The sequence below is a fragment of the Myripristis murdjan genome, chromosome 1, assembly GCF_902150065.1.
Source record: "Myripristis murdjan chromosome 1, fMyrMur1.1, whole genome shotgun sequence".
NCBI lineage: Eukaryota > Metazoa > Chordata > Actinopteri > Holocentriformes > Holocentridae > Myripristis > Myripristis murdjan.
Window position 1 is genome coordinate 15,941,899 of NC_043980.1, and position 10,940 is coordinate 15,952,838.

The 10,940-nt window shown below is 42.6% G+C and overlaps 1 protein-coding gene across 1 annotated transcript; it reads left to right on the top strand.

The window, feature by feature from the left end:
• Positions 1 to 5,480: 5,480 nt before the first annotated feature.
• Positions 5,481 to 10,205, top strand: s1pr5b (sphingosine-1-phosphate receptor 5b). Its single transcript, XM_030056863.1, has 2 exons — positions 5,481 to 5,571; positions 7,184 to 10,205. Exon 2 carries the CDS (start codon positions 7,423 to 7,425, stop codon positions 8,650 to 8,652), a length of 1,230 nt encoding a protein of 409 aa, XP_029912723.1. The 5' UTR covers positions 5,481 to 5,571; positions 7,184 to 7,422; the 3' UTR covers positions 8,653 to 10,205.
• The last annotated feature ends 735 nt before the right edge of the window (positions 10,206 to 10,940 follow it).

A 10,940-nucleotide genomic window follows, 5' to 3' on the forward strand; every position in this document is an offset into this window, starting at 1 on the left:
GAGGGGTGTCAGTATCACACACTAACCCCCAGAAAGCTTTCAATCTGGATCTCATTAGGCCTGCAGTCTGCCAGAGCTGGACCAAACACATCCAGACTGCAGCCACACTCACCCAACAAAGCCTCAGCACTGAGACCCAGCCAAGCCCAGGAGAAATAGACCGCGTCGCCAATAGGCTGCTCACTGACCTTAACCACCTCGACAGAGGAGTATGGAAACCATTGGAACGGTGGACGGATTCGGATGTCTACTGTCAAACTGCACGTAGTGAAAAAAACAGAGAGACAGGAAACAGATGTACATACTGTGTGTACACAAAAGTACGCATATGTGACCACACACACACACACTCACTCACACACACACACACACACACACACACACTTTCTCGCAAACAGTCATCCCTGGTTTCTTATTGTCCAAAGGTGCTATCAGCTGTTATCAGTGTAATTGGAGCAATAGGGGGCCATTTCCTGCGAGAATGGAGCTTAATTACAGTGACTCACTGCTTGCCGATTCTTCCCTGCATCTCCCAGCAACCACATACCCGATGTAAGAAAAAGACCAGATCGCCAGTACCCCTCTTTTCCACTACCCCCCCCCCCACACACACACACACACACATCCCAACCCCCCCGCCTTTTCCTCTGAGCTCATTCCTCAGCTCATCCCTCCTTCTGAAGCCAGCGTGCCCTGCAAGCACATCAAAAGAAAACAGATCCTCATAAATCGCCCTTGAACGGCCCCCAAACCGCGGCAAGTTGGCCGCAGAATCCAAACAAACAATGTAATGATGAGTGGTCGGACGCTTTTAGGTCATGCAAAGCAACCCCTGAACCCAACGAGTGATCGGATACTGGAAAGTAAACTTCACGCTTCAGTGAGAATGTATTGAAACCTGGAGAGGAAAGGATAAAGAGAGGCTTAGCTTAAGGAGGACAGGGCTGCATACGTTCTGCTTCTGTGTGTGTGTGTGTGTGTTTGTGTGTGTATGTGTGTGTGTGTGGTGGAAAGAAAGAACAAGAGAGCAGGAGAGAGAGAGAGAGATTCAAATGCTAACAGTGAGGAATGTTTTCTTATCATCACAGACAGTCTGGTTGGTCTGATGTTGGGAACTTATCAGTGGACGGGGACTGAGAGCTGAGTGCTGAGAGAGTGCAGGAGGGCCGGCGGTGCGATAGCCTCAGAAAGACCTCAGCCAGCCTTAAGTGTTTAGGTGATGAAGAAAAGAACTGGAGATGAGTTGGCAGGGAAAGAACCACTCAAATGGTGTTTTAAAGCCTAATATCCGCGGCTCATATCTCGACTTTTGAAAAACTCCTGACCTAATGAACAGCTTTGAGCCAGTAGGTGAAGTTGCGAACGAACGTCTGGGATATTTTACGGTTGTTTTATTGCGCTGGCAGGAAGTACGGGTCAGGTTCACATGCAGGCCAGAATTCATGTTTAAAAAGTGAAAGAAATACCATGATGCCATAAGAGTTATATGTTTCCAGCTCTCCAACTGTAGGTGGTCCTGAGCTCCCAAAAGTTTCCCATGGCAGAGAGTATCTGCGTTTGACAGCCATCTCTCCCCATGCAGGCTCCAAATATCAAGGGCATGAAAATATTAACACCAGAGCTGAGGCTTCCAGTCACCAGTGCTGCCAGTCTGGATATGCTGTCATGATCTCATGGGTGGAACCACATCAACGCATGGAGAAAAGAGGCTGTGGTCCACCAAAAATAATCCCTTCATCCACCATGAACAGGTCCAACTGGTCACATAATGGCTCTGTCAAGGTCGACATTACAGCACGTCCACACCCAAGAGGAGCTCGGTCAGCTGAAAGCAGTCAGCATCACAGCGGTGTGTGGCCAAAAACATGCAGCTAAGACTAAGGGCATGCGCTCACTAAGCCAGGTAATTTTTTTTTCTTCTCCAGTTTGGCCTTCTGTTCACACTAAGGCAGCTTTTTCCACCCATGACAACGTGAGTTTTCAAAAACATTCTCCAAACGATGTAAATTTGAAAACCATGGTCTGATGTTGTAGTGAGGGTGGGGAAAAATTGAGCTTTTTTAAAATAGTGACGTAGGATTGCCATGTGATCTATAAACCATAGTCTAGCATCAAGCATGTGTCAGCCATGCAGAAAGGTGTGAGCATGCACAATATGGATTTTGGGGCATGTCAGTGTGGAAGCCGTGCTTTTGGAAAAGAGAAACATTACTATTTTGTAGTGTGAACTGAACACCACAACTGTGTTTTCATATTTCCCTGGCTTAGTGTGGACATAAGGAAGAGGGAAACCTATCTGGCATGGTATTCCAGTGCTGCTGTAGAGAAAGTTGAATATATGGTGAGAATGAGGGGACAGAAAGAATGACAAAAGCAAACAAATACAGCAAAAGAGGAAAAAGAAAAAGAGAAGAGGGCAAAGAAATTATTCAGAAATAGAAAGAAAGACACCTTATCAGAAAATAAGGGAGATGGAGGGACAAGACCAAGGGACCCGAGAGATGACCAAGAGCAGGAGATGAAAGAAGACAGCTTTTCCTTTCTGTGTGGAGCAACAAGTCCTGTCTGTCTGTTAGATCACTCATCCCCAGTGTCAGACCCCCATTTCCCTCGGAGGCTTTGATGTGAGGCCTCTGCATTCACCCCAACAGGATATTACTCTTTAATGACCTCCTGATAGAGCAGCGGTACAGACACCAGGAAGTGTGACTGAAACATGTAACATTCATGTATTCATTATACACATAAGCACACATGCATGCGAACGTATGCACACACATACATACACACACACAGGGATGATACACACAAACTCTTTCATGCATTCAGTCACAAAGCACAGTAGAGAAAACATGCCATCACAAGTTCCCCCGCTGAGTTCTTCACTAGCCTGTGAAACACACACACACACTTGCACGCACATGTATACACACAAAAATAATACTGGGTGCAATAAATAGGCCTTCAGCCTTCCTGCTTCTCATTTATGCAAATTAAGATGGTTGTTTTCTATATGGGCATCTTACAAGAAGTGGTTCATATTTTTAAATCAGCCAACAGTCCAGAACAGCCTCTTTTCTGCTGGCTTTCAATGCAAAGCCCTGTGCACACTGGCCTTTCTTAGAAGCTGGCTCAGTCTATGGTGACCATTTGATCTGCTGAGGCACTGATGAGTGTCAGCATGTCAACAGACACACTTTACTGACATTATCTGACGCTACAAATGCAGGCACTTGACCCAGCTGGCACACACAAATACAAATATGGATAGAAAATATGAGATTGCAAGAGAGAGAGAGGGAGAGAGAGAGAGAGAGAGAGAGAGAGAGAGAGAGAGAGAGAGAGAGAGAGAGAGAGTGATGCTTGTGTATAATACACACAAACATACACAGGAGCCAAACTTAATCCCCTGGGATGATCAGGGTTTCTGGGGTAATCCCACAACAAATACATCTGGAGGCAGGTAGGGTGAGGAAAGTCTCCTCTTGAATTTGCCTGTTTGGACAGCCAGTCACTGTTGGGACTGACTATCCAAACAGGCATCAAGACGGCAAGCGGATCAGAGCCGGATTTCCAACTGTCAAAACACGGTCGTTGAAAGTTATTTGAATGAGCTACCTTCACCATAATGTGATAGGAGGTAACACAACCAGCGCAGGGACACAGCTGTTTGATGTGGTTAGGGAACAGTGAGGCTTCTTTGAGTGGGAGGAGACTGTTTATATACTGTGTGTATGTTTGCATGTATAACACATAGAGCGGCATCAATCCATGCAGTAAGTATAAATCATACAAAAAACCAAGGAAGGATTTGACATTTTGAAAGTGTCACTCTCACCTCTTGCCTGTTTTGTTTTGTCCTAACAGAACTATTGTAAGCCCTGCAGGGAAGTTTGGCAAGTGAGCCGCAGATGCATGTGAGAGCATGCTGCCCTCTCTTCTTACTGACAAGCTCTGGGAAAATGGGACACCATCATAACTTCATAAACCATGTGAATCTGCCATGCTCCCAGATCCACTTCACTACACTCCATGGCAGTAAAACCAGATGCTGTGGAATTAATAATCGTGGGAGCGATAAGTCTAATCTCAAAGGAACTTCAGAAACTCTAAACCTGGCTGTCAGTATTTCCGTTGGCTCTGGAAGTCAACACAGCTTCTCCTAACAAAAATAACAACAAAGCTTTACTACACTTTTAATCCCCTTGGAAAATTCCATTAAATGTATATTTGATGAACACCTGAAAATTAAAGACCGTATAACAAAGCCCTTTCTCACCATTAACCTTTTATATATTGCCCTGAGGGCAAACTTCTGTTGATGACAACTTGGCTTTGCAATCTCTTAAATGCACGTGCAATAATATCCCTGTTCCCAAATTGGTGACAAAGGCAACATCTCTTACCCAAGAGAGGACTAGGACCAGTAAAGTTCAGTAAATTTAGTAATGTTTAACTGTTTTGTAGCTACCATAGCGTCTTAAGGGGATATTACATACCCCAGGTCTGAGGTCTGTCATGCAAAAATATTTGAGAGAGAGGGGGCTAACTGCTTTGTAGATCTGTCATCATTTTAATATTGTGCAAAAAAAAAAGAAGGATTCCATATAAACATATCCAGGAAATTTAGTAGGCCAACATACCACCCATCTCTGTCAGCCTGCAGCTTGATCACAGAATGTAAACACTGAAATGTGTAGAAGCCTCAGGGTCACAACTGTACCGTCAGTACAATGAGATATACAAGAGATGTACAAGATCAGTGTGATTCTGATGTAAAGCTCCTCCTCATCAGTGCACAAAGGGATTTTAAGAGCTCTGTAGCATGAGGCTGGGGAAATTGCTTGATCCAGTTTAGTAGATCCAGTAATAGAAAATGTCTTACAAAAGTACGAGTATTGTTACATAGCCGGAATGTCACTAGGAACAAAAGTAGAGTCACTCAAACTAAAAATCACTAAATTAGTGGAACAGAAGTGGAAGTGAGATTTTAGAAAAGGGAAACGTTTAAATGAGATGAGAGGAAAGAATACAAATTTAATTGGAGAACTTGACAGTCACAGAATTACATGTACAAACTCTTTTCTTCATCACTGTGAATGCCTGCGCAGCTGGCCAGTTTACGATTCTCCACTTTCCGATGCTTACGGTGAGCCCACAAAATCTGCACTCTGAAGTGGATTTGATTTAAAATATAGTGAAATAAGATACATAAGAATTACTGACTTAAGTAAAATTACTGGAAAAAGTACAACTACACAAAAAAGCTCCTCACTTACAGTAATGTGAGTAAATTTAATTAGTTACTTCCATGCTTGACTACATATGTGCGTGTATGGGTATGTGTGTGACAGAGAGAGAGGGGGAGAGAGAGGAGAAGAGAGTGAGTGGGTTAAGACCAACCCCCTTGCTCCTGCATGTTTCAACTAAGGTCCTGCTTCACTCTCTGCCTTGTCAGTTTGTGTCTCAGTCAGCTGGTGTGTGTGTATGTGTGTGTGTGTGTGTGGATTCTCCTCATCGCAAACCAGATGATTTTATCAGAGAGAGAAACAACTCTGCGGCAATTTCAAGGTAACTTGTGAGTCATCTGTTGTGAAGCTGTGCTTGTAACAGATACTGGAAATGCTGGATAAAATGCGTTTCAGATATTATTTGGACATGGTTTTGCAATGTTTGGTGTTCATACGGGACAATATCTGCCTGTTATCAGTGGAAAAAGGTAATCATTTCCACTGATCTTTCACCATTTTACAGTTTTACCATTCAGGAAAGAAGGTGTGTTACTAGTGATTTATGTTATAAGAGGCATTTTAAACATTTCTGTGAATATTCTATATGTCACGCATGTTTGCGCATCCTGGGGGAAGGAAAAGATTTTCATATTTTGGAATATAATTTTTTAAGAGTCAGCACAGTAAAATAATTTACAGTACAATCATACAGTGGACATTTGATCACTTTTTTCACTTTTTCCTTTAAATACAAAGTGCTGCACCTAATATTTATAGCTCTGTTATATGCAATTTATAGTTGAAAGAAGCGCTATAATGTTGCAGCTAAATAAAATAATAATAAATAAGCTTTATTTGAATCCCATCCTTCCTTTAATAATTGGATGCTGAGCTCTTCTTCAGTCATGTTTTAGTGATGGTGTAGATCCGGTCAGTGCTTCTGGGAGATTTGGCACCCAGTTGTTTGTGCAAACTTGGACAACCCAAGTTAATTTCCTCAATGCTTGGCAGCAGATTGAATGAGTTATAGTCTCCAGACCATTTGTTAAATGTTAACATATGAGTCAAGAGGCAAGAAAAAAAAAACCTTCCCTCAACAAGACTCCAAGGAATGCAGCCCTAATCACTCCTAATGGTTTTTAATCTAACGGCGAGAGAGAACACCATTCAAACACAGCCTTCAGTGTCTCAATCATCATTGTTTGTAAAAGTCATGTGTTTTGAAGATGCTGTTTACGTCTTGAAATTGAAGGTGGCTGTTTGATATTTGCATATATGAGGTATTTCAAAAACACCTCCTCTTTACTGTGAGAGAGAACAGCTGTACGTTTGCCAAATTACACACACATGTTGCAGTGATGGATGTCTAACAATCTTAACCTGACTGACATGCAGTTTAAACACAATTAGAGACTAAATGTTTATTTGACATGAAAACTATTCCTCCGCCTTTTAGGTCTGCATGGTATACAAAACAACTGCTCAATTTTTGAGGTTGTGAATGTAGTTTGGATTTCATGTACCCACAAATTATGCTCTTAAATGCTATTAGATCAAGTAGACTCAACTTTTGTACAAACAAGATGGATCTGTATAACAAATACACTAGTGAAAAAAAACTTCACTATTTAAACAAAAATGGCTTTGCTGGGTCTTGTTCTCTCTTTTATCCCAATGTAAAGCCTCTTACAATTATATTTTATGAATGTTGAGCCGTTGTTTTGTTTGCCTTTATTGTGACTAAATTCCTGTATTGTAACATAAGGTAGCTGCTCACTTATTTAAGATACATAAATGTCTATCTTATTGGTTACTTTTAATTGAACAACAGGACTATGTTTTGTGTTTATAAGTGGCTCTTAAAGCCTTTCACATCTGTATAACTCAATATCAGTGTTACTTTATCCTTCTATCCACAGATTTTCACTGTCTTTTCTTCTGTCCCTCCACAGTTTGGACCCTCTGACACAGACAAACAGAGCTAAAGAGCACCACCTGCTGGTGCAGAAGAAAACATATCTAGAGTCGGAGTGAAAGAAACCTAAGACTTTGTTGGAATATTATCTTCACATAATCTTTCTTGTTCATACCAGGGGCCAAACTTCAAAAGCCCAGGTGTCAAAAACATGGCAGTAAAAATGACTTTATAGCCACAGACTGCAAACAAGGCACAACAAAAGCTACACTAAGCATGGAAGCTTCCAGTTCTGCTCATGCAGGGACTGTACCCACCACAGCCCTACCCACAGGCTTCTCAACCCCCTCCTCTCCCAGCTACCTGCAGTTCTTCTGGGAGTACCAGGACAATGCTGTCATTGTGGAGCATTACAACTACACAGGCAAGCTGCAGGGGGACCGCTACCGAGAGGGGCTCAAACCGGAGGGAATTGCCTTCTTGGTGGTGTGTGTCCTCATTGTCCTGGAGAATGCTGTGGTTCTCCTTGCCATCTGGAGGAATAAGAAATTCCACCTGCCCATGTATTACTTACTGGGAAACCTGACCCTGTCTGACCTGCTGGCTGGGATTACCTACATGGCCAACATCATCATGTCAGGACCAAACACTTTGAAACTGACTCCATTGCTGTGGTTCCTCAGGGAGGGAGGGGTCTTTATTACACTGGCCGCTTCTGTCATCAGTCTGTTGGCCATTGCCATTGAACGCCATGTCACTATGGTCACTATGAGACCGTACCATGGGGCAAAGCGTGGACGGATGTTGGCACTGATTGGTGCAAGTTGGGCCATGGCGGTGTTTTTGGGGGTCCTACCAATTCTGGGATGGAACTGCATCCGCAGACTGGACCAGTGTTCAACAGTCCTCCCACTTTACGCCAAGAGCTACATCCTCTGCTGCGTATCTGTGTTCAGTGCAGTGCTGTTAGCCATAGTCGTCCTTTATGCCCGAGTTTTCCGCATAGTTCGAGCAAATACACAGCGCCAGCGGCTGGGCCTGTCAGGAAGTCTGAGGAAGGGCTTGGCCAGAAAGTCTCAGAAGTATATAGCCCTCCTCAAGACAGTCACCATTGTCCTGGGTGTCTTCATTGCCTGCTGGTTGCCACTCTTCCTCCTGCTCCTCCTGGATTTTTTCTGCCCTACTCGCAGCTGCCGCCTACTCTACAAGGCCGATTACTTCCTGGGAGTAGCCATGGTCAACTCGCTGCTCAACCCCATCATCTACACTCTCACCAGTAAGGACATGAGGAGAGCCATTCTTCGGCTGCTGTGTCGACCATGTTTGATGACTAGAGATGGCCAAGTGAAGAAGCTTGGGATGCCGTTCCTGGAGTGCAGTTTCAGCAAGACAGAGGTGGCCTCACAGAAGCTAGAGGGGGGCCTGGAGACCACTATCTCCTCTGGGAACATCATCACCACCCCCTCTCCCATCAAGGCACTCTACCCCAAACTCTTCAAGTCCTAAGGACTTAATCAGACATGTTGTACGATGGAGTCAGTGCATGGATGATTGAGGTTCACATTAAACAGAGGACAATACATGCTTTTAGAAAGTTTTCTGTGAAATGAAACCAATTCTGGCATTCTCATATTTGTGTAGCCAGATGGACAAAAAAAGTGTGTGAAATGTTATAAAGGCCCCAATACAGCAAAGGGTCACCCTGTTTAGACAAATGTCTCACTTTGATAAGTCAGGAGTGGTGCACGTACCGCAATGTAACTATCAAAGAACTTCATTGTGGGAAGCGTTACAAAACAGTGAGCCAAGAGGATGACGCTCTAATGTGAAAAGGCAACTTTCTCACGTTGATGTAAAGCTCTCCCTTAACAAATGTGCACTGAAATAACCCGGTGAATGGAAAAGCTTCCTGTGGTTCTCTAGTTTGTGTCAAAGCTTAGACGGACACTGTTCTGTAAACCCAAAGACTCTCATGATCGAATTAGTGTAAATGTAACCTAACATAAACTCGCTGGGATGTTATGGTGAATGAGCGCTGCTCCCTTCACCCTTCCTCACTGTTTCCTATGAAAATGCCAAGAAAACAATAAGAACGTGTAGCCTAATTGTGGACATCTGGATTTCGCTGGCTCGAAGGCCCAAGGTGTGCCACACTTGTTATAATAGCCTGTGTTATACTAGCACCACCACACATTGTATCTGTGCACATGGGGCAGGGACAGTTAGCAGTAAAAGAGAAAGAACAGGAAAGAGAAAGGTGGCGGTTGTTGTTGCTTTACACACAAACACAGGGACTTTCATTTGATGCAGAATACTGTGGTGTAGTGGGAGGGAGAAGCAAAAGTGAAATCCCCCTCTGTTTTGAAATGACAAATGGTTAACCAAACTGATTTTCAGTAAAAGGCAAAGGGTTGGTGTCGGTAGTGTCAGATTTTGTGTGCATTAAGACCACTACAATAACAGCAAGAATGTAATGATATAATGTGACAGACTTGACAGACCTATCCAACAAGTCAACTGTTCTTCATCAGTATAACACGTTGATGCTTTTGTGACATGTAGCTTTGACTGAAACTAAATCATCTGCACTTGATTCTCTTCTATGGCAAGATTTGGTTACGTTCATTTATATAGCAATCTGCAAATAAGGTTGTGGAAATGATGAATCATCATCCAGCTGCAACAGTGGTTTTAAAGACAGGAATGTGCCTGTCCTTGAAAGCTAAACCTTAAGTGACATCAAGGCACATTCATCACGGTGCAGTTATTCCAACGCTTCCCTTAACTATCCATCACGGTGTTAGAAAGGCAAGGCCCTGAATTCATAGTTTTAATGAAAGTAGTTTGACATCTGTCATTTCAAAAGAATGTTTTCTGTACAATCTATCTGGGCCTTCATTGATGAATGAGGTGATATGCTATTTTGTACTGTAAGCCATGTATTGAACTGTGTATTTTTGTATCTCTAAAGACTTTCCTATCATCTGTATTGTAAATTATATGTATTTTATATCAAGAAAATGCTCTCCAACTTCACCTCTCACTTCATAAAAGCAATAAAATGCTCTCTTGAAAAATCCCAAAGACTTCCTTGTTTCATTTCACTGTGTGCTTTTCTGCAAATGCTTGTGCGATGAAAATGGGTGAGTAGAAGAGCAGCTCCTGAAAGAGAGCCACAGGAAGTCAGCTCCCTTGTCTCACATCTGGTAATAGCATTGGTATAGATACTGTAGCTGCATTTTTTTTTTTTTTTTTTTTTTTTTTTACTTACTGTCTTCAGGAAGCTCAGGCATCACACAATGAGCCTTTTCTTCAATAACTTACCTCTCAATTTATCTTTCTTGTTGTTCTTTCAACCTGCAGACTCTTGATCACCACACTTTGACCTGTGCTCCATACTCATGCTTAAAATAGAGACCCTGCAGACAGGCCTTGTGCAGCACTCTGGTTAATATGCTGGTTATTCAATTTTATAAAAGTTTATGCATTTCTGAAAAGCGCTAAATCATAGTAACGATACACTATATTTCACTTTTGGGCCCAGTTTCAGGGAAAAAATGCTTGTTCTCCTTTGTCATTTTAGATCTATAGCCCTGTGGTATGATAATTATTGTTTCAACATATTCCAAGCTTGACAGATGTGAAATGAAGTCTTTATTTGCTTTGTTATTGTGAGACCACAAGCACTCAAGGAATGTCACTCCTGATATGACCCCTTACAAGCTCAATCTCCATGAATCTACACATAAGGACGTCATATGAGTAGACATTAATTTTTTTCATGTGAAAACAAA

Excerpts from the sequence above, each read along its gene's own strand:
- s1pr5b (XM_030056863.1), top strand. The coding sequence starts at position 7,423 with ATGGAAGCTTCCAGTTCTGCTCATGCAGGGACTGTACCCACCACAGCC.